Source organism: Cupressus sempervirens, chromosome 11 (genome assembly GCF_028749045.1).
Source record: "Cupressus sempervirens isolate cs-2001-9-10 chromosome 11, ASM2874904v1, whole genome shotgun sequence".
Lineage (NCBI taxonomy): Eukaryota > Viridiplantae > Streptophyta > Pinopsida > Cupressales > Cupressaceae > Cupressus > Cupressus sempervirens.
Genome location: NC_143128.1, coordinates 235,659,192 through 235,684,415, shown reverse-complemented (window position 1 = coordinate 235,684,415; position 25,224 = coordinate 235,659,192). Strand labels below are relative to the sequence as shown.

Genomic DNA, 25,224 nt, shown 5'->3' with positions numbered 1-25,224 from the left:
ATGCAGTCTCTACACACCCCACTGCAAGCCCAATGGTTAAATGGTACAAGGCCCCATAGATGAAATCGCAGCCACTGATATGTTGAATACAGTCAGGGAAAATTAGTCACACAACCCTCAGATTAGCATGTTACTTCAACAAATGAGAGAACAATGCCTTCTCAAGGACATCGCTGCCAATTCCTGGTAAAACATAGCCCTTCAGCACACTATATAATTCCTTCTCCAAAATCGCAGGTATGCAAAAGCATTCAATTCAGCCCTATTTGATTCTCAGGTCACTCTATTCTTGCAAAATCTACCTTCCCAAATACAAAATGTCATAATAGAAAGGACCCTTCAATTTTTTATACCTCTGCAACATATTGAAACCCAATTCAAGAAGAATTTCTAAAATTCACAAACTCAAAGTCTCAAACCCTTGCTAAATACCAAAGCAATAAACAAGTAATGGGATACAATTAGCACATTTCTTGGATGTAAATTGCTTTTCAAGCGACAGTAGCCACAGTAAGAGAAAGGAGTAAAAACTCAGTCCAAATCCATTATACTCCAGCAATGGATTGAATTCACCAACTTACAAGTTCTAAAGAGACATATAAAAACAAATAAATAGTTGGATGATTTTCTCACCAAATGGGCTCATATTTATAAGATAATTTGGCACTTAGCTTCTTTAGCACACCTTTCACTTAAGAAGCTTCATCTACGCAATTTTATTTTATAACATTAAATATCATAAAGTACCATTATAATAATGAAGCCTTAATAATTAATTAATAAATATGAACCCATCCATTAAATAGCCCCATCCAATGCAAAAGATGACCTACTACCAGTTGCACTGCCAAATATGGCAATTACCCAAAATAGACTTACTAAAAATAGCAAGCCCGCAACTAAGACCCTCAAATGTCACTGTCAGCTCATGAGAGTTGCGATGATGAACTGACTTGGTCAATTGTAGAGACTCGCCAAAAACAGGGACATTAATTTGTGCCCTTAGATGATAGTGTGGTCAAGTCCAAGAGATCAAGTGATCTTTTAGGATTGTCTATTGAGAGATAAAAACTGAAGATTACAAGACACGCTTGAGGAAAATACAACCATGTGGTTCCCAAGTCAAAGCATTTCCCGAGATTGAAGTTGGATTCACAACATAAGCCAAAGTCAGAACCATAATTTGGAACTGTAAAAAATAGTAAGCATAGGGAGTGGCAAGAGATAGCAAGAAATCTACCCTTACTAGATGAAGCGTGGATTGATCATGAATATCAACTTGAAAAATCAAGACAACTATTTGTAGATAAGGGAATTTTAATCATGGAGAGATTAAGTTAGATACCTTCATAGAAGCATATTAGAGTAAGCTTTACGACATTGAAAGGTTCTCAATTAAAGGAGAAGAGTCCAAGACAAGGGTGTATAAAAGAAAATCTGAAGGGAAACTAATGCATCAAATGGTGAGGTGGGGGAGTGGATGATTCTCACATGTTTGAGAGACTCGAGAGAAGAATTGAAATGTCTGAATCAAAACTCCTTACCAGGTAGGTTCCATTGGCTAGGTTTTACATGATAATAAAATCCTAGTAAGCCCTAGTGGAGTAGAGAAAAAGTTGCCCAAGTTTATAGGTAGCGGATAGGAAGATCCTAGTAGGCATTGTAAGATTTTTGAAACAATTTGGGCAACGAATGGGCAAGATAATAAAGCAACTCGGTTTCGATCTTTTCCAGCCACCTTGTGAGGTGTAGCAATTGAGTAGTAAATAGAAATTGACCAAGCCTCTTGAAATAGATGGAAGAGATTAAAGGACATTGAGGAAGTGTTTAAATTCCTTCATGATGACAGTGAAATAGTAGCATAAAAATCATAATGCAAAACAATGTAAGCACTAAATTATACAAGATTGTAATCATAAACTTAAAGAATTTCCTCTGAAGTTAGAAAAAGAATGAAATGGTCTTAAGAAAATAAGTTTCATTGAATGTATAATTTTTTCATTAAGTAAAAGATGAAGGTAGTACCACCCATTTCCTATTCAAAAACCTACAATGAGGTAATGAACATAGAAAGTAAAATAAAACATCCTAACGCTGATAGGAAAACAAAAAAATTGGAAGTTTAAATGACAACAATGATATTAAATCAGGAATGATTCAAGTTCTTTAGAGAGGCATGCTTCAAATAATGAAAAGATTGAAAGTGGAGAAAGAAGCCAACAAAGAAACCAATGAAATATGGTGAATTGAGGGCCATGCAAAAGGTAGCTATCTTAGAAGAATTTTTTGTGTGATTTGCTAGGTTATTGGTCATTCAATACAAGAGTTCCAATACAATTTGAAGAGTGGGAGTACACAAGTAATCTTTAGATAGGAAGAGTAGTCGACTCCATGAAAGCCATATAATGTATATAAGGGACTTTCAAAATCAAAGAGGACATTGAAGCCAAATGCAATATAACCTGAAAGGATGCTTGATCATACAACATGAACATTAGGGACACTTTAAGAAAGACTACTAGAAAAAGCAAGATAAATTGAAAGTATTGTGCAAATGGTGTGGACCTAGAGACGATGAAGTAATTTAATGTCCAGACCAAAAGTCCTATGTCAATCTAATCGATAGAAGACATAATGAAGCATTGGTCATTACTCACACTCAAACAAAGAAGTCTATATACTTGGACCTATATACCAAAAATATTAAGGATTTGTGAAGCAAAGGCTAACATGGAGAATTTTACTGGTAACAAAGAACACCACTCAAAATAAAACAAAAGTATAGTAATACATCAATTACCATTCAATTCATTTATTACAAGACAAGTATTTCATACTATTGTATCGGTTAAAGAAGTAAATTTAGTATGATGCTTCCTAAACTTCGAATTGTTATTGTATTGAGGAGCAATGATGTACAACATGCAACAACCCATTTGGAATCTAGCAAGGATGAAAATCCAAAAACTAAAGCTCGATTGTCAAGCAACCAAGTAAATTGATATTGATCCAATGTTATTGACAATTGACATGACAAAGAAACTAATGGTAGTGAGTAGCATACATCCTTGAAGGAATCTCAACAATAGAATTGTGACAACTTTAGTTGCCAACCCAACAATGCATCACACTTTCCTCCTTAATGAAATGACCACAAAGTTCAACAAAAATACTTTTGCTTCAACAAATACTTTTTGTTCCATTAAACTCCAAGAACCTTAATACATTTGTCATCAACAAGCATATGCATTTTCAAATGGAAACTGGGGCATCTAATTTTCTCCATATGAAGATAATTACTGTTGGGTCTAGAAAAAGGAAAGAAACATGTAGAGTGTTGGGTAGTATAAAAATTTATTGCCTTATCAATGGAGCTCTAGCTCTAGACATGGCATCTTCCTTGCAACCCTTATTTCATAATGGCCCAAACTATTATGAACACCTAATGATTGTTCTGAATGAGACAATTTTCGAGTCAAATTACTTGTTCACCACCATCTAATTGTCTCCTGCAAGAAGGAACCAATTTTATATGCCAAATATTTGATATTTGACTTGCAGAGATGCGTGTTGAGGTGTGGACAAACTGTGAGGAGCCAGTGAATTCTTGTAAGGTATAACATGTGTGTGTTTTTGTACAAGTCTCCAGCCAAATAAAACCCTTGATTTTAGAATAAGCTGATCTTCTAAGTATCATGTGACAAGCTTTGTCTTTTTTCTAATAGATGCTTGAATTTTAATTTTGAGTTGGTGAGGCTGAAATGTAAAAATGTTTGGAGCTTGATTCATTTTTTTTTTCTTGACTGTTGTATTGATTGACCATATGTTGTTTTAAAATGCAGTATCCCTGTCTTTAGTCTAACACCAATCTTCATTGCATTGCTAATAAAATGCTTTATTTCTTTCTGAAGTTTAGTTACAAGTATTTGTACAGGTTCCAATAGGTGCAAATCACTGAAATGGATAAAAAGGCTCAAATCGTATGCTCAATGGTCCTTAAGATTTGAATGGAAGTATCAGAATATGTGGTCCATAAATCTTCTAGGTCTTTGCCTTGAAAATCAACACCTTGATTCTATCCAAGAGTTATCAAACAGTGAAGATCAGCCCCACTGACCATTTTCATAGACATTAGTTATTCTATTTCTAATGTGTTGGAAGTTTTTTTCTTTGACTATAGGCGTGTTGATAGATTTTGAAAATATAATTCAGAAATAGCTAAGTGAGATGACTTCATTTCAAAGGGCATTTGGCCATGAGATATGTCTTCAAAACAACTTGGTTTGCAGGGTTGATTAATTGCATATAATCAATAATGTAATAATGCTGGCCATAACTGTCTTTGTTAGCATAGAAACCTTCTCCCATGAATGAGTGGTTTCCTTGAAGCATTCACTAAGAGTAGGCATCCTACAAGAAATTTTAGTATCATCCTCAAGAGTCCATATAATCATATTATTTAGTGACAGAAAACTGTCCTTATCTAAAAGATTATAAATACTATTTTAAAAATGTAAATAGTAACACTTCAATATTTGTTTATTTGGTTGCATTTCTCACTTATATCAGAAGTGCATGCATTCTTTTCCAGTTCTTTTTATTTGTTTATGTGTGTTCTAGAAAGGTTCATGTTTTTCCATTTTGTTTTCTTCTTTAAGTCAAATTACAAGTCAAGCTTTAGCTAGATCAAACCACCCTTACAGAGATCTTCATGTACAGCGGGACATATTATATTACGAGGATGGTGTGAATACTCAACAGTAAACAAGAAAAGAGACAGAGAATCTGAAAATGAAAGAGATTCCTGGTTTTCCCAAAAGCTGAGTTTCGGGCAATCTGAGAAAAGATCATCCCAAGGCCAAGAAAAAATAACACTGTCGTTTGAAGTTGATGATACAGGGTGTGGTATGAACAAGCCAGATATTGACTCTTTGCAGACTCTTTTGTGATTATATGCTTGCTTTGGCTTAATTACTTTAGCATTGTTGGCCTTCGCCAAGGTACTAGTTTTAAATCAAATTGTTTCAATATTTATTGCTTTACTTTGATCTTCTGTTGCCTCGCTATTTTCCTTTTAGGAATTGATCCTAGCAAGTGGGAATCAGTTTTTGAGAGCTTTGTGCAAGCTGATCTGTCAACAACTCGCACGTATGTAAGACTATCCTATCTGTTTAAATGCCATTCAATGCAAATCAAAGATCAAGACAGCTTGAGATTCAATGTCATGTTGTAATTTGAAGTAGGATTCTGCTACCCATGTTTTGTATTTTCTTTCATGCTTTAGACAAATATTGTTGTGTCTCTAAATGGAGCAAAAATGCTAGTTCATGAAGAATTATGCAAACGTGGTAGATAAATCACATGTAGCTGTAAAGTCCTTAAAAATATCCTTCAGATGGAATGTGGAAGCAATGCTTGCTTATGGAGATGCTCGTAGAAACCATGGATTTGAAAAGATATGAATATAACAAATCATACAGTTTTAGACAATTGTTTCAATGCAAATACAAGAAATATGATTCTTATATTATGCCTCATTCCTTGATTGATCTGCAAAATTTTGAACGTCTGATCATTCTGTTTTCTCCTGAATTTGTTAATCAACAAAGTTCTTCAACTAGCCCAATTAAGCAATGTCTAATTATGTTAACTTAGTCTTAACTCTTAATGACTATTTTGAAATTGAGTATGTGCAGATTTAGTGCTATTTCCATTTATATTTCCTTTTAAATTTTCCTTATTGCACAAATTACATGAAGCAAAGAGAATTGAACAAGGAAACATGGAAATGAAATGTGTAATCTCACCGACTTATGAGTAACATTACAAGATTTATGTAATGTCCCCAATTTTGTCGGCATCAGAGTTTCAAGGATTAGCCTATTATTGTGATCCTCATAGGCTAATTATTGTGGATAGAGGTTCTTTTGTGGTAGTGGCTTGGCTTGGGTGGGTCTTATCTCAGTAAGGTACAGGTTGGTCTTTGTTTGCCTTAGATCGGACTTCGTTTGGGCTTAGTTTTGTGTACCTACTATTTGTGGTAAGTTGTTGTTAATCGAGATGGACCTTATCTATTTTTCGAAAGTGCATTTGGTCACATGGAGAAATAATAGGTATGACTCCTATTTCAGACTGCATATTTAAATGATGAGTATTTTGAGAGTTATTATATTTTTAGTAGCCAAATTATTATTAATTATTAAATGACTTATTATAAAATTATAATTTAACTTTATAATTTCATTTAAGTTGAGAGTTGAGTTATCATTGGAAAGTGTCATTTATTAATTAGTTAAGCCAAGTCAATTGAGAGAATCTAATGGAAGCTTCTAATTAATGTTGTCTGGTGAAGCCTCTTGAGTGAAGTTACATTTTGGGAACAAAAGGGAATCTGAAGGTTATAAATACAAGCCCATTTGTTGAGGAAAGCATGCTTGAATACAAAGAATTTACAATATAGAATTTACCAACAACACACATTTCATTGGAAAAAGCATGCTTGAATATTTTATATGCTTTTGTTGCCTTTGTGACTTTTTTGAGTTCTGATATTTTGTGGCCCTTGCTGAAGTATAAGGGTTTCAAAGCTTGGTTGTGCCTTTAATCCATCGCTGAGGTTATTGTAGATTAAAGTTCTGAAATTATTATTAATATCTCTCGCAAAATATACTATGGTTGGGAGATACTGAGTTTCCTTCTGTGTCTGTTTTGCAATTTGCTGCTGAAGTGAAGTAAATTGTAATTGCTTTTTGGACTGTGACTTTGCGATTTCTCCTAATGTTTTCTACTATGACTGAGGAGAAAATTAGAGTTGTGCTTATTAACTGGTTTAAGGGAAATTCGCATGCAAATTGAACAACAGCATTCATGTTTGGAGAGTTGTTGCTGAAGATCATTACCTGATATTCAAAGGACAAGTCTGCTACTAATTTGTGTGACCAGTATTTATGTGCTAGAGCTGCAAGTAATGTGGGAGACAGGTGTGGCGTTATTTGAGATCGGCAAATCATTACAGAACCCTGCATTCACTTCCACATTGCCCTTGGGTATTGAAAGATTGTTCACGCATAGTCAGGTTCCACATTGTTTACCGTTAATTAATGTATTTGCTGATTAATGTTGATCCTGGTATAAATAAATCAGAGTTGGCTTTGAACAAATAAAGAACTTAATAAATCATTTCTTGAACTTAATACCTTAGCGTTGCACATTTTATTTATTTGCATTCAAAATGTATTAATATATACAATAGCAATCTATGTTCCGGTTCTTTTTTAGCAGCTATAAGTATGTTGTCCAAGTGTTTGGTTAAATGCCAAATCTTTGATTAGTGAAGAAAATTGATGTTGTTTAAATATAACCAAGTTGGAGTTTTTACAATTTATTATAGACAAGGTTAGTGCAGGAAAATTTGATTGTAGATCTTCTCGTTAAGTTTGAAATTGTTGTCTATAGTGCACACTCTATAGTATGTTATTACATAGTTTCACTTCAAAATATGAACCCTCAAAATCAATCACAAACTACAGTATGTGCAAATATTAAGCTTCAACTTGACTAACTACAAAAAAACACAAGGCAAATATAAGAAAGCTAGCTACTATGAAGTACAATTCATTTGTAGTACATAGTTTTTAATGATGAGGCTCTAATATTATGTTCCTTCCTAAGCTGATTTAACTCCTTTTCAACAAATACATCATCCTTACTTTAGATCTCAAGGTGTTCCTCATGGATTGAGTCTTCTTCACCAACAAGCCTTTCCAAGTTAGGATTAGTGTTATCAAAAGCATTAAATTTGAACCCTACACAATATAAGAATAATAATTGATAATTCAAAGAAACACTTTTATTACAATTTTCAAATAGAAATGCAAATTCTAGTTACCTTGAGATTTTTTTCCATCCAAAAGAAAAACTTGTGGCAGACAAAAATCAAATCATTCATTGAATTTGCACCTTGAAGGTGCAAACTAGGTCTAAATGTATCCTCTAAATGTTGTCTACATGCATCCAAGATGTGTATTTTGGATTGTGGATGTTCCCGGATGTGCAACCATTTGACACACATTTGAAGCATGACGAGGGCCATCCACAACCTAGTCACATTTTGTAACTTAAAAACATGAAATAAAGTGCTTTTTCTTTCTTATTTTTGTTTCTAATCCTTAAAAAGGCCCTTTATGAGGTTGTTCAATCTAAAAATGTGTCATTTTGTTTGCTCTTTGGTTCTGATTACATTTTATTTCCATTTTGGTATTTCAAAGGGTAGGAGGATTTTTCAATGGGGATCATTTGTGGAACTAAACCAACCCTTTGATGCCATAAAATGATGTGTGCCATGGATTTTTGTGTGGTTTTTGAAGGTCTTAATTTGTTCCAGGTTGGGAGCGCACTTTAGGTGTTGGCCCAACACCCTTGTAAGGGATGCTACCCCTTGACCCCATTAGGGGCATTCCCCTCAAACCCCCATACAATTTCTGAAGGGCACTAGAACTTTGAGTTTGTAGAGTATGTGTATTTGATCATGTTATTGTGTCTTTTAAGGTTTATTCAATTGGCACTGATCAATGATGAAGTATCATATTTCTTTTATTTGTTTTTATAGACACACACATATAGAAGTACCCAAAGCCCCCCAAAAAAATTGCATATACCCATGTACTAGATTCTTGTACCCATATGTGAATGGGCGACTTAGCTTGTGAGTCAAATAATTGTGTTGTTTAAGTGTGTTAAAACACACTCAAAAAAATCACAAATAGATTAATTGCATGGGTGGCTCAAAATGTGCATTGTGATCCATCTTAACTTTTTAGCGTCTTTAACAAAAGATTCAACTATTTGACTAGGATTTTCTTAGTCAACATTGTATTATGTCAAAAATGTAATACTTTTCCATGAAATCCACAAGACATTAGCAAAGAAACATGGGAATATTTATTCTTTGAAATAATTAAGTTTAACAATAACAACATAATAGCATCTCAGTGTTCAAAATCAAATGATCAACTCAAGACATATTGTCACAATGCAATGATGCACAAGCAAAATGTTTTGTTCCACATGACCTACCAATCATGGATTGAAGTTTGGAACACATTAGGGGTGACCAATGAAGGGGTTTGACCCTCACAAGACATGGTAAACTATCTCCTTAACTCTAGGTACGACAATTTACCAACTTCAAAGAAAGGTGTCCCAACTGATACAAACATTGTGGTAACTTCCAATAGCATCCTTTATGGGTGATCTTTGAAATTTCTTATTTCTTAGACTCTCAAGAGCACGAGGAACAAAATATGTATACAAATTTTCTCCGTTTGAGGCTCAAAAATGCTTCTTGTTTGATGAATAGGAGTATAGTGCCCAACTTGGATGCTAAGGCCCAAGTGGGACACTAGAACCTAGGCAAGTCTAGTTTTGGAGTTCTGATTGAGCTTTGTTGACCAATCTAAACACTATAATCCAGTTTAAGCACTAGTGTCCTAGCCAATGTGTGATTCAAAGATATGGATTGGCCTCCAAGACACTATGATCGACATGGAACTTCTTATTATGGTCAACAACACATCAACTATAACATTGATTGGGAAAGAACTTTAAAATGATGTCCCCAAACACTATACCTCACATACGTGCAAAAGGGGAGGATAGGTAGGTGCATAATGTTCTCGTTGATGCTCCTACCTCTTGCCTTAAGCGATAGTCCGCAAGGACAAGCATTTACAAATCTTTTACAAGATATTACAACAGGGTCCAATTCGGCCCCAAAACTTCACAATACCCTAAAAGAAGGCCCCTATGTTCAAGACACGAACACAATGGGTTAACAACACCAACCAAGATGACTCCCAAGACTCACTGAATCATTTCAAGCCCAAGTGGAGATTCCAGTATAAATTTTACCAATATTTTAACAAACATCCTTTTTTCATTTATTTAGTTGGAGTGTTTGTGGAAGAGTGACATGTAGAATATTTGTTTCACAATAAATAAACCTACAACAATATAATATCTAAGGAATGACAATATTCGGAAACTCCTTAGGTTGGTGGAACACATTTATTTTCTATGTAGAGAGTAAAAAATATTATCAAAATGGGCAATACATATAAAGCTTAAATTATTTCATAATTCATTTCAAGCAGGTTCATTAACTCCAATGACATAGAAGTCCAAACTAGCACTAACAAATGCAACTAGCAACTGTAACTTGGACACCACTCCCTAGTATCACCTTCCAAGGCTGTGAGATGATCAAATCTGAATATGCAAATCCAAGATATCCCCAGTCAACAAAGAACAGTCCTCAAACTCTAATTGAACCCCTCTTCAAACCCTCACACCATCTCTTGGGAAGTGTTGATGTGAGTTTTAGTCCACTCCAACATGCAGAATCAAAAACTCAATGTTCCAAAGTGAAACATCAACTACTCAACTCTCAATATAAGGGCACTTCTTATGCTAAGCCTGGAAAGTAAGATGACAAAGTGACTTAAAGGTTCTCAGTATTGTGGACGCTTGCTCAGTCGGAATGATGTGATTGTTGGTTATCACTTAATGGGACTTACGCTGGTTCATCCAAGACTTGCCAATAATGCACTTCTAACGATTTTTCTTCACAATGTGTAATGAAAATATAATTTTTTGGTTTTTGACTTGTTTAATTATCTTAATTTGTGATTTTACTACTTCCTACTTTTACTTATACTTATGAATGCAAGAATTGATGGACTTGGACTCTACTAGGTGTAATCTCACCCACAACTACACCCACCTAGTGTAAGCCTCTATGGTAAATACTGAAGCTTTTCAAATTAATATCTCACCTTCAATCCCATTGAATGGATGCAAACTAAAGATGCAATATTAATTAAAGTTTATTGTCTTTGATCATTGGCTTACCACACAAGAAGCTAGTCTTTGAAGGTAATTCTTACAATCCACAAGAAGCTAGTTGGCTGAATTTGTTCAATTCAACTAAGTAAACATCCACCATTCCATTCATTCAAACAAACTAAGCTACTTAGAAAAAATTCTTCTAACAACTTTAGATGAAATCTAGTCTAAGTGAGGGATGTAGATAACCTTGCAATAATGCAGACTTGATCACAACATTTTATCATGCAAGACCAGCAATGAAAAGAAGAGAAAATTTGGCATTATATTAGCAAGAATTTCTCAAAACAACCTCCCTTACAAATGAGGGGTGGGGGTTTATATAGGATCCCCAATTACAATGAAGGGCCAAGATTGATCTGAAATCAATGGCTTAGACTAAACCATTACACACCCTAATTATGGAAACCAAAAGTAGCCAATAGGAATGAAGCACCAAAAAATAAGGCATTGAGAAAATTCAAATACTTGAGAACCAGTAAGAAGGGAGGAATCCTCCTAGTCATCATGCAAATCATCCTCCAAGATACATACTTCCTTTTCCTTCTCCCTTTTAGAAAAATAAATTTGAAGTTAAGAAAAATGGCACTTGGTTCCTCCATGTCAGTATTATGAAGGTTGCCATGCTACATCTCCATAACCTCTAGCTGTTCCATTCATGTTCCCAATGTGTTATCCAGTGAAGAGTGTCACTGTAGATCATTAATAGGGAACATAAGTAAGAGGAAACCATTCAAGTGACTCTCCTCAAGAGGATATGTGCCTGTGAAATAAACTGATTGCAATCTCTTCATCAACTCTCCCAAATTCAACTCACTGGAAGCATCAAAATCAGATCAAACAATTTCTTGATTGTAATAAGAACCTTAAAACATACATTAAGATATGATCCTTAATATCACCATACTCTGCACACATATGCTCATATGTAGTCTTCCTAGTAATCAGTGGAAGATACCAATGGCCAAAGTCATGAGCACTTCCTCTATCAACAACTCCTTGTATTAGGACTGATGCGAGGATGGCTCTTAATGTCTTCAAACAAGAAATGACCTTTTGTTTGATGGGCTGAAACTCCTTCCACATTTCCTCTAATCTTTGCATTTTATCTACAATTACGATGGCCTTTTCATATGTTTGAACCATTTTTGTAAGAAAAGTCTCTTCTTGTCTTATGATTTCCCTTGCCCATTTATTCACTGTATTGCAAGCACAATGTGAACTCTAAGAATTGGGAGCATATAGGATAAGTGTTAAATTCTCATGCCTTGGTGGATTCACATACTTGTTTATGATCTCCTTCAATATCATTTTTTTCTTATCTCACACATTCTTTCTTCTATCACATTTGCATTACTCCTCAATTCCTACAAATCTTTCTCCATAGTAGTTGGCCACATATCGAATGAGGAGGTATGATAATTATTATCAGTTATCTCACCCTCATTTGTATCTCCTATGAGAACTATAACGCTTCGCTAGGGCACCCAATGTTGAATGCCTCACTGGAGAAGTAATAAGAGGTCTTTTAAAGACAATAACATGTGCTATTGACCTCAAAATTGCCACCTTTAGGTTCTTAAGTTATTTCTCAAGTCAAAGCACATAATGATGCACTTTTTCAAGGCAATAACATATGTTATTGGTTTGAGAAAGCCACTTCTTCCTTCAAGTCATGAATAATGGGCTTTTAAATGCAATAACATTTGTAATTAGGTTGAAATTTCCCACTATAAAGCCTTTAAGTTAAAAAGATTTATTAAAACGGTCTGTTTATATGCAATCGCATATGAAAACCCCACTTACACTTGTTAAGCTACATGTTTTTAATTTAAAACATGCATTCGCATTTAAAAAGTCAACTTTTGCTTTTGGGACTTCAAATCTATTGACATTGGATTTTTAAAAAGTGCTCTGGATGTTGATAATATGCAATGTGTAATTAAAACCCCACTTGATTTCATTTAAAGTGTCTCATATAGTTATTTTTATATGTAACTATAGTTTTTAATGAAATAATATGCAATTGGACTAGAATAACCAATCCTTGCATTAAAACGTTAAAAACTATGCTCAAATAATCTTAGAATGACGTGAAATTTGAAAATGGGTCAAAATCCACTTTACATATAAATAATAATTCTATTTCGTACAGTTAGCAATAAAAAGCCTACTTTTGGAGGATTTTTAATAAAACATGTTGTTAGGTTGAAACAACATGCTTAAAACCTTTATAACTTAAGTTCGATGACTCCATTTGGGGCATAAGATAGCTCGAAATGAGCTGCTTTCCAAGGGATATAACCCTAAGAGAAAAACAAGATTAAAAACTATTCACATGAATGAGAAAAATGAAGAAAAGCCTTGAAGATTGCCAAAAATCAAGTGCTTGTAGTCATAGATGAAAAACTTGTTTTAAGAAGCATTTAGATGATTAACTTAGCATAAACCTTCAAAAGGAATGCATAAATAATGCTAAATAAAGCTCAATTCAAAGATTGAGAATTACCTTCATGATGCTTTATCTGTGCATTAAAATAAAGAAGATACACCTATAAATCCATGAGAAAATTACGTTGAGTTGCCCCAATTTTGTGATATCAAAATTGAGGACAACACATTTATGCAAATAAGAGCAATGGATGATGTGATGTGTCTACGCGATGAGAAGGTTTGCAAGCATGTTATATTACAGATTGAGAGCAGAGGTATAAGTGGGAATCTATTGAGAGAGAGTTGATTTACTTCATTAGAGTTGTATTGGCATATCGGATACTATCAGTTAGTTCATAATTCAGTGGATTGTTGTCCATAGTAGATAGTAGTCCATCTAAGGTTTGTTTCCCTTGTAATCTCATGGTTGTTTCCCTTTTGTGTCTTTGAGCAGTGAGCTTTAGGCAGTGTGCATGAATACATGTGCATTCCCCTTCTACCTTTAACAGAGTATATGTACTAGTACATTATGTAGTGGGTTTGATCCCCACCGTGGTTTTTCCCCTAACAAGGTTTCCACATAAAAAATTTGGTGTTATGTGTTATGATGTTGGTTTCTTCTGTGCTTTAATGTTTATTTTTCAGCGCTAAGCTATTATTGTGGTGAATTGTTCTATGCATCAAGTTTAATCGTACAAATGTGAGTGTTGCCTTGTTATTCATAACATAAGGTACAGTTGCTATGCACCTCAAAGGATGGCTCAATTGGCAAAGTAGAAGTTGCTAATATAATATTATATTCACACAATTCCACTCCCAATGTAACTGCATGTCCATCCAAGTCATGATCCTAAGATTTAGTGCCACTAATTTAACTTTCTGACTTGTTTCCTAAGGTCTGATTTGAAAAAACAGACTTGCCATGATATGAATCCTCAATATACAATTCATCATTAGTATCTATTTCTTGAGTAATTTCATGTCACAACTCAATGGTAGCATCCTGCACATTAAAAGTGTATTGTCCTTTAAAAGCATCTATCATATTCTTATAGTTTTCAATTAGTCGAGGAGCTTTCTGTTCATATCTTTCCCCCCATATGGATGGCATCTTGTTCGATCCTTTCCTTGGATTCCCCTACACTACTATAGTAACTCATAATTTGAACTTATAAGTGTTGTTTACTCAAAAATGAACTATGTGAGCTCCATGAGTTTTAAAATCAAACTCTAACAAGGTGGGAGGAAATTGCCTATCTCCAATCTAATGTAGGTTTTTGGTTTTGTTTTGCAAATATTTGAAGTCTTTGGTATTTTTCAGTAAAAGGAATGCAAATGTAAAGCATAGACTAAATTCTGGAAGTAAATAATGATTGCAACTAGAAATTAATCGTGCAAAAAGGCTGGTAGTTGAATGATAACAACATCATATAAAACTTTATTAGTTTTTTATGAGTCCCAATGATTACATGATCTGGCATTGAATTCAAAAATCAAAACAGCAATATAAAGAAACTTGATGACATTTTTTCTGCTATACTTGTATTCTCTGCTTTGAAAAGTGTATCTAATGTCCTAACAATGTTGGGCATTCCAAATGGTGATAAGCTGGCCGCTAAAAGATAGGCATTTTGGCCTCCAAATGGCATGCCTAGGCTGCTGGAATTGTTTTCTGGTAACAAGTGCTTGTAATTGGATTTATAATGACAGAAATGGTATATTTAGGATTTGCAGCTGATAAACCTTAAAACACATGCTCAAATCCTCATCCAAATTTTTTAAAACTTCTCCAAAAAAACTCAAATATGACCCCTATATGTAGCAAACCTTATAAGCAATCTTCAGCTGATTTACCAAAACCTTTGATAGTTGGAATCAATAAGAGTTTTTGTTCCCAATGATCAAATTTAGTTTAAACCCTAGCTGATTCCTTCTCCAAGCAAGAATTCCCAAAAAAAAAAAGTCAAATGCCATCAAGAATGAGGTTGATTTTCTTTTTGATGTTCTTTTATAACCCTAATCTCCTTAATAGCATTTACATCCACTTTAAGGTTTCTAATAAAACTTCATAACCTGGGCACTCGTGTTCATGGATTATAAATGCACTTTATTATCATGTAAAATAATATAACTTGTGTGCATATTTACTTTATAAAATACTTTAATATTTTGGCCTCCAAAATATAATCCATTGATTGCACTTTAAGTCACTTAAATGAAGGGTCATGGCTTCATTGAATAAAAAGTGATTTTCTAACTTTATAAATAATTATTAATAAAATAATCTTTCATTTCTTACTTATAATTGTGTTGATGCTCATTTTGGTTGAGTGGAATTAATGGAAGATTCTTGTAAAAGGATATATAGATTCTGTTGGAGTAAGTATTGGATAAGTGCACCTGCACCTGAAGTATTGTTGACAATCTTGTGAAAGAAGAATATACAGTAAGGATAGTACATCTGATTATGGACGTTGCCACTTGTGAATAAGATGAGATGGGATCCAAACACCTATTGAATCTTTTCTTTCCATCTAGGACTTTATCAATACGAGATTGTTTATCTTGCCTTAGACTAAAGAGGGATTTCTCATTATTACAAGCCATTAAGTTTATGTGATCCCATCTAGTCAAGTTGCTAATGTGCAAAGGGCTATCATCATATACCTAAGTCAAATCTTTGTTTAGTATGTCAAAGAAAGGTTTGAATGTATACTTTTACGGGAACGATAGCAATTATTATCGAAGTCTGTTGGGGAAATAGCACAAGTACAATATCAAGATGTGTCAACAAGGTGAAACCCACATCGCAAAATACTAACAAATATGGCTTCTATGAAGGGCGATCCCGCAAAAATTTCTAATATCTCCCTTGACAATTTGTTTGATAAGGAGCCTTGCTAGTTGGAAGATGGTCATTGTAGTTTATAGTCAGAGAACATGAACGTCAATAGTGCAATCTTCAATTCACAATAATGATCCCGAGAAATTCTAAGCAACTCAAACTCCCTACACGATGCCCATGGAAGGAAAAAATTGAATGTTGAGAGAAAACTCAGCAATTCCAGGATTCACAACAACACCGTGAATGATGTTATTACAGGGCTCACCTCTAATGATGTTACAATAGTTGAAGATAGGAGATTTCCACAATCCATGAAGTATGTGGTCGTGTTTTTGGGCCAAGATTGTGTATAAATTTTTAACCATCAACATTTCAGATCATACTCCATGATCCGTCATCAGGATGAGAGTGTAAGAGTGTAATACGGTTGACCATCAAATGAAATAAAAATAATTGTAAATGTTACATGCTTTTGATAATTGCAATTTAGCTATAACATATGCAATTAGTTTCTTGTTCCGAGGGGTCATGTCCACTGGGATGTAACTATGTAAGAGATGTTTTATAAGTCACAACATAACTGTTAGTTTTAATGATCTCTAATAGACAAAACTATTACAGTAGATATGGATAATAATAGATATTCTTACTTGAATAACTGCAGAATAGAATTGTTTTTCAAATGGTGAATGTTCTTGAATTGCTGAGATGCAGAATATCTTCCAATAAATATTGTTGATAACACATACAGTTGAAGGATATGCTGATTGTCTTTCAATGAAGATTGCAGAGGAGAATGCTGAGAATTTATCCTACAAAATTAATGTGCAGATCGCTGGGACTATAATGCCTTGTATTGATTATCTTTCCCATCAATTTGCACTTATATTTATAAGTGTGAAAGGTCATGGCCCCTTAGAGACATGACTCAATGTGGCCTTTGGCTACATAGGGTCATGCCTCTATGGAGGCATAACTAATCAACAGTTTAGTTAAGACAAACAACAATGCAATGAATCATGTGATCGGCGGTAAACACAAGACCCCTGATAATACACGTCATCATGTCTATCGATAGCATAGACATTTCAATGTCTGTCCATGATGTTCATATTACAATGTCTGCCATCATAATGTCTGCCAGTAATTATGATAATCATTCAAACATATGTTGTGTCAATTTTATATATATATATATATATATATATATAAAAGCATAAGCCCAATGAACAAATTTCACATTACATAGTTTTCTCATTACTTCTACTGATGCTATACATCAACAATAACAAGTAACAAGACATTATTGAGGAGATGTTAAAAAGAGATATATTAAGGCCTTGTAAGGGGGATTGCAAATATTAAATCATGACTTTAATATGAATTTATATATTATATTTCAATAATAAATAATTAACCTTTTGTTCATATTCATTCAAGGTAGAGAGATTAAAATTATGATTACGATCCATCATTTATGATCAGTACAAAGATTATTGGATTATTCTAACAAAACTTATGCATTAGATTTTTCCGGCATTCTTTGTTCGGCAATCATGGATATTGTTTAATGAATTTGTGTTTCCTCATCTCTATCTAGCCTAGACTTCCGCCGAAGAAGTTACATTCCTCTTGGACTAATATTGAATTATGTTTTGTTAAGCACAGGAGTAATTGATGGTATTAAAATAAATATTGTCTCATAAAGTTATATAAAATTATCTTCGTTGTAATTGACTCACCTGCCTAGTTATGCAAAGGCGCCGATCTTTTAAAATCATTGAAATATAGTTATTGGATTTATAGTTGAAGTCAGCAATCTATATATTTGCTTCTTGCAAGCATCTAATCAATTATTGATAACCTTACATAAACATTCAACCATTTCAAGCAATCACATAGCTTTGTTTCAATTGAGTTCAAGGACCTTGCCAGCCTAAGAACCCATAAAGCTTAAATTCGCTATAGAAAAACCTTTGAACCAATCAATCAGGGTTTAAGATAAAGGTTCACCCGCCTAGGTATAGCGATGCCTAAAGTGCAAGGGAATATGGTTATTCCCGTCTATTGGCCAAAAATGATTTAGGAATCCTATTGGAGAATTGGCAAAGCTCTTGGCTTCCCAATATGTGGTTTTGGGAATCAACACCTTAATCAAACCCTTGTTTAAGAGTTAACCTTGAAATGATAATTGAAATAGAGGAAATGCTATCATGTAAAAGAGATTAATCCATAATGAAATATAGCATCCCATGTTTGCTTAGACTGTAACCATGTTGATGCAATAGCTTTGACTCAACACAAAAACCAAAAGGAAATCATGTAAGACGAAACCTCATGTTGCAGATGCTTGTAAGTCATTTTGTTGTTGGATAGAAGTAGAAGTCTTTGATGAATGGATGTAGATCTCCTCCCTTGATGACAAAACTCCTTTGTCTCCTAGTAAGAAAGAAGCTAGATCTGCAGAAGGAAATGCATACTTGATGATGACAAATGATTGCCTTCAATGAATGCTTTCTTGTTGTAACGCCCTGCCAGGGAACCCAAAAGAAATTTACCTAAAGTTTCACTAAGTTTTCCAAACATTTTTTTTTGAAAGATAATAACCAACAACAGGTAATATACCGAAAGCAATAACAACAATGATAAAATAGCGGATGCAGTAACTCACATACATACAACCATCTTAAACAGATTGCATCTCTTAAAGTTCCATGACATTGAATCACATTTAAGATTAATTAATACTAAATCTGATACATAACCAAAATCCACATCATAAATTTATCACAAGTACAAATCCATTTAAACAATATACAATCATATAAGATGCCACTTGGCAATAATCAGAAATGCTTAATCATCCGCTGTACAAGTCACAAGGTATGATAAGCTCAAAGAATATACATCATCAATAATATGCAACATCTCATAATATCTTTGATAATCAAGTATAGTGCAATAAAATATAACCACCATCAGAAATATTGGATAAGAAAGAAAGGATCAATTGCACAAATACATCCAGCAATAACATCCAACGGTTGGATCTCAGTGGTATAAGAAAATGCACTACCACCCAACCTCGTGGAACCTAAATGGTCCAGTCCCACCGTGCTGAGGAGATAAACTCAAGTCCCATATGAAAATCAAAACACAAAGTCCAAAACCAACATCTAGGTCAAGGAAACACCTGAAAGCAATCTATCTCAAAGGTTACCAAGACACAAGTATTAACTAATCCCAGAGGCAACAAGACACGTAGGAAATTTACTATGCAAGTGGGCAAGTGTCATTGCATGAGCCAACTCTAAGGTTACCCTAGCAGCCTCGCTAGACTCCGCCCTCCTAGTGTCTCTATTCGGCATCAGTATCCTTTCGTACAAACAAGGCATACTAATGAGTCAACTCTAAGGTTACCCTAACAGTCTCTTACAACTCTGGCCCCCTAGTGACTTTATGTGACACCAATATCTTATTAATTAATTTTAAACCCATTTAATGAAATGCTATCACTTATTAAAACAACCTACAATGGGTTACCAAGCAACTTCTTTAAGGCTCCAACCTCCATTGCAAGCCACTTCTCAACATGACATACACATAACCTGCCCTAAGCTTAGCAAAAGAAGAAGGTTTCATACGACCATAAGCCACACATCAGTTCTTAAACAAGCAACTGGAAGGTACTGAAATATTACTGATCAAAATCATAGATTTCACCAATACAATCATCCTAACGGGACTGCTCCAAAATAAGTACACAAAGACCAAACCATGACATCACCAAAAAAAAATCACAAAAATCACCTTAGTCCTAAACAAACAACTGGAAAGCAATCCAAAGATAAATGATCGAAGACTCAAAGGTTACACCAGAAAAGTCACACCATCCACTTTAGTTCTACACAAGAGAAACTGGAAAGTACAACAAAACATCTAATCAAACTCATCAAAGAAGACATGTGACTACATCACAATGGTCAGTTATAAAAGATCGGATACATAACACTATCATAGAACAAACTCCCCAAGCTGCTAGTAATACAACCTAATTGGTCAAAGCACTAAGTCAAACCTGAAACCCACAACAGTAAACCACACATCATAAAGAGTACATACAAAAGTAACTTTCATAATTCATTAGGTTTTGAGAACACAAAAGTTCATTTTTTACTATAGGTTTCCAAGTTCTCATTTTCATTTTCAAACACAGATTCAATAACATCTAGGGTTTCAGTTTTCTTTTCCAAGTATTACTGCTTATAGAGTTTTCAATTTCAATCAAGGTTCACATTTTCATTTTCTCAAAGTATTATAATTACTAAGGTTTTTGAATCATAAAATTAATAGATTCATAAATCTTATTAAAAGTCAATTACATATGACATAGAACTATTAACCAAAACCCGAGTTAACCAATTTTCCCCAATTCACAATTCTTAATACACTTGTACAATTACATTTTAATAATTAATTAATTAAAAACTAATTAAATATTATTAAAATTCAATAAAAAATCATTAGATTTTTAATGATTATAATCATCTATTAATAAAATAACTTAATTTAAATTATTAGTAAAATAATTATTAATCTATTAATAAAATAATAATGAACAATAAGAATAATATAATTAACAAATTATGTTAATTAAATTAATCAACAAAAAACTGTATTTAAAAAGATTTATTAAATTACTTAAAATTTAATAAATTTAAATATAAAAAAAACTATATTATAAAACTTAATTTAATATAATATATTTTCAAAACATTATTTAATATTTAATAAATATAATAATAAAACAAAACAAAATTCGCAATGCATACAAGCTTGCGTTTCAAACACAACCCCAAAAAGGGGAGCCGCTAGTCGGCCTGCTGCTTGGCGCAGCCACTGCTTTGGCAATGTTCACTACCTCAACAGCAATTGCTGCTTTGGCAATGTTCGTTGCGATCGTAGCTGAGCTGCCTTGGCAGCCGTGAGGGGGGGAGGTCATGACCCCTCACTCAATAATTTTTTTTTTTTTAATAAACAAACATAAAAAGGTCATGCCTTCCCATGTAAAATTGCAGGTTTCAGAATTTTTTTATTTTTTTTCTAAATCTTGTTTTATATTATACAACCAAAACAATCCTCTCACAATAAACTTTACAAATTTAATTATAAATATATATTTTTTAAATCAAATTGCATAATAGATCTGGTAGGAAGATTATGAACCACCAACGAATTTATATATTAAATTCTGATTTCTTTACCAAACCTTTCCCATATTAAAACTTATCAAATTACGAAACTGTAAAATCTACCAAACAAGGGTTTCAATCCTTCCATTTAATTAAAGATGCTTTTGAGCATGAAGAGCGATAAAACACAAACGGGGGTTTCTAATTTCCAATTCGTATATAGATGTTTCTGTAAATGATGAACAACCAAACTCACACACAAGGGTTTCAAATCATCAAATCACTTACAGAAGTTTCTGAAAATGAAGAACAATAAATATGTAAGCAAGGGTTTCAACCCAGAGGAATTCTGAAAATAGAAACACAACAGACATAGAAGACAGGAATTCGAAGAACGAAAAACTAGTGTGCAAATAACCCACAAGATTCTACCTAAATCTGATTCTAATACGACAATCGTATGGAGCACGCAAGCAATCCCCTTTCCTCTGAAAATCTCCTTAGAAATTACTTATCCCAATCTTGGTAATCGAAAAATGAACTCTAAATCTCTAATAAAGAGTTTTTCCCCAATTTAGGGCTTCGATTGTGCAATCATGCAAAAACCCTTTTTCTTTTATTATTTTATTATTTTAATTTCATGCACAAGCTTTATGCAATTTAATTAAAATAAACTTTATTAAATTAATGCTTTCTCTTTCTTATTAAATCATGAGATGCTTTTAATATAATATTTATTAATTTAACTAATAATATTATTTAGAGTTTATTATTAAAATAAAACTCCTAAATAAATTATTATTAAATTAAATAAATATAAAACACCAAAATTAGAACTTTAATAAAATCTTTTAAATTTAATTCTTTTATTTAATTAATTTCTCAATTAATTAAATATAATTAAATAGTGAATTTTCTTTGTAACATTTCTATTAAATTAAATCATTAAATTTTCCTTTAATTTGATTTAATTACAATTGAAAATTACACCAGACCCACAAGACTAAATATGACAACTCAACTGAAGGCAAAGAACAAAATCAAACTCCAGGGTTAGAATCACGAATTCACGTCACTTGGTGAATTCAGACGAGTAAACAACTTAGATACTTGTCCTTCTTTCTAGGACAATTGGCTTAGTTTAGGATTTGGACTCAAGAATTATCTCCCCACTTATACCATTGAGATACTGTGATAGGGTATGTTCATCTTGACAATTCAGGGAAGTCGATACTCAGTATGTGCAATCTGCATAAAATCCACGCATGCACATACTCATATATTCTAAACTAAATAGGCAATGGCAGGGAATGGTACATCGTGTAGATCCCGATTAGCAGGTGACTACGACTCCCTCCCTCAAACACATCAGAAACGTCAATCATAAAGTAAAAAAGAGAAGTACACCATACACATGCAAGTATGGGGTAAGTAACCATGGAACTGCATATAAATCATCCATCTTACTAATCATCATGAGATAACTTAAATCACTAAATGAACATACATATATCATTATCGAAATAATCATGAACACATGAAATAACTAACTCATCACATAAATCAACTGAGTATGAAATAACATTTAATCAATTCCGATGACCAAGTACCGATAAACATAAAACATAAACATAAAATAGGCTTAAAAGAATCTGACAATACAATCAGAAAGTCAGCTAGGGGTAGGCATTACACTTGCACAAAAACCAAAAGGAAATCATGTAAGACGAAACCTCATTTTGTAGATGCTTGTAAGTCACTTCGTTGTTGGATAGAAGAAGAAGTCTTTGATGAATAGATGTAGATCTCCTCCCTTGATGGCAAAACTCCTTTGTCTCCTAGTAAGAAAGAAGCTAGATCTGTATAAATGCATACTTGATAATGACAGATGAATGCCTTCAATGAATGTTTTCTTGGACTCCTTGAATGCACAATAAAGATGGTTTGAGAGTTTGTGGTTGACTAGCAAATTGTGGATGTGAAAATGAAGAGAGGAAGCCTCCTTTTGTAGCAATTTCAGGGTCAATTTTCACAAAAATGACTCTACTAGGTGGGAAAGAAAAAAGAAATGTTGCATCAAGCCCATGACCTCGAAAGGGGGCTTGCAAAGTATAGGTCATCCCTAGGCGACCCATACCAGGTATAGGTCTCCCCTAGGCAAGCCATTCTAGGACACAAATTTCAAGGTACCGTTATGAGGAGCAACAAACTCTAAATGGGTTCAAAGAAATTTGGAAAGACATACATTGAAAACAATTAAAAAGGTATTCAAGGCTTGAATTAACCAAGATAGAGACTAGGGGAAGAGTGAATTTTTTATTGGAGGAAAATAGAGGATGTATAGAGATTAGACCCTACCTTAATTTTTGCTCAAGTTAAAGAGGGAAAAGTAAAGGAGGATGCATTAACATCAAATCCCATCCTAACTTTTGTAACAATGAGAGATGGGAAATTGAATAAAGTAAATGGATGAATGAATGAGAGATTGTGCATAGGTATTAGAGAAAGCATAGAGCTTTGAGTAAGATTGAAGGAGAAGAAAGGGTTCTTGATTTAAGTGATATTTGTAATTAAATGCAATGCAAGATTTCAATGAGAAGGGCCACACTAAGGAGAGCTAAACGGTCTTAGAAAAGACACAAAGTAAGTGCCTACCTTTTAAGATGATACAAGGAGATACTGCTAGAATGAGATCTAAGAGTTCTTCTTTTCTGGTCGAGGACAAAATCCTTCTTTTTGGTTGCTGGTTTTAGCATTCAAACATCCACCTAGCTGGTTTGGTGTGTTTAATTTCAGTTTTACAAAAAAAAGGCTTCTTTTCATGATATAAGTTTGAAGATTTTGAGGTTTTATAAAGTATTCTGATATGGATACTGAGTTTTTGATATATGGTGAGCTTTCTTAGAGTGTCGTTTGAGTTTGTAGTGTTTTGATGCCTTTTTAATGAGCTGGTCTCCCTTTTTAGGGGTTTGGAAACCATAGTTTCTCATAATTTAGTGAAAGATATCATTTTAGGTATTGATTTGTTTACTTCATGAAAGCTAGGTGCCACACTTTGATATGTTATTTGCAGATTTTGATGAAGATTTAATTTTTCTATGCAAATTGCCCCCTACCTTGGGCGTCATTCCTCATTTGGCACATGGGTATTTTCTGGTCACTCCAATTGCATGTAAAGATCCTTACTAAAAAGGCCACTAAACCCTAATTCTGAGCTATGACAAAATCATTAAATACTTATTATGTAACTGTTAAATCTTTATAAAATAGCTATAGCAATGTACTGATAATCGGAAGAAAATCCAACAGAACAGAGTTGTAATGAACTTCAGTATTAGCAAAGCCTCACATTATTTGTAACAATTGAAAAATGAAGGATAATAGTGTCCATGCTCAGTTTCATACAATGAAGCAATATTCAAAACCTGAGAGTTTTATGAATGCTTTTCTCCCTGTTTGTCTGTAAGCCTGTGGTTAGATGTGTTGATGCCGTCCCAAATATTACCCAGTGATTATGGCGAACTAGCCTGCTGAGTTGGAAAGGTAACTGTAGTCGTTCCTAGTAAATCACCCAATACAGATCGCTCCTCACCTGGTTGCAATTAATCCTCTTAGGAAGCTAGAACGTCACCTGCAGATTATCCTTGCAATTTCCTTAAATCTCCGAATATGTGATGGGCGCTGGTGGTCTGGGCGTCTTAAATATTATCTTAACCGGCCTGCCAAATCCCGTTGGGATGTCACTACTGATGCCGTTGGAGTTATATCCTCCCGTGCGCCCTTGACCTGACGATTATCACAGCAGAAAATCGATATTCGTCGCCGCCCCTGATTGAAGCTTAATCGATCATA

The 25,224-nt window shown here is 33.8% G+C and overlaps 1 protein-coding gene across 2 annotated transcripts in view; it reads left to right on the top strand.

Annotated features, from left to right (window-relative positions):
• HK1 (histidine kinase 1) overlaps positions 1-25,224 on the top strand; it is a 278,995-nt gene that overhangs the window by 211,618 nt on the left and 42,153 nt on the right. For both annotated transcript variants that reach the window (XM_089809077.1, XM_089809076.1), the window contains exons 8-9: positions 4,720-4,905; positions 5,079-5,148. In XM_089809077.1, coding sequence (XP_089665203.1) covers positions 4,720-4,905; positions 5,079-5,148 — 256 coding nt within the window. The remainder of the gene's footprint in view (positions 1-4,719; positions 4,906-5,078; positions 5,149-25,224) is intronic.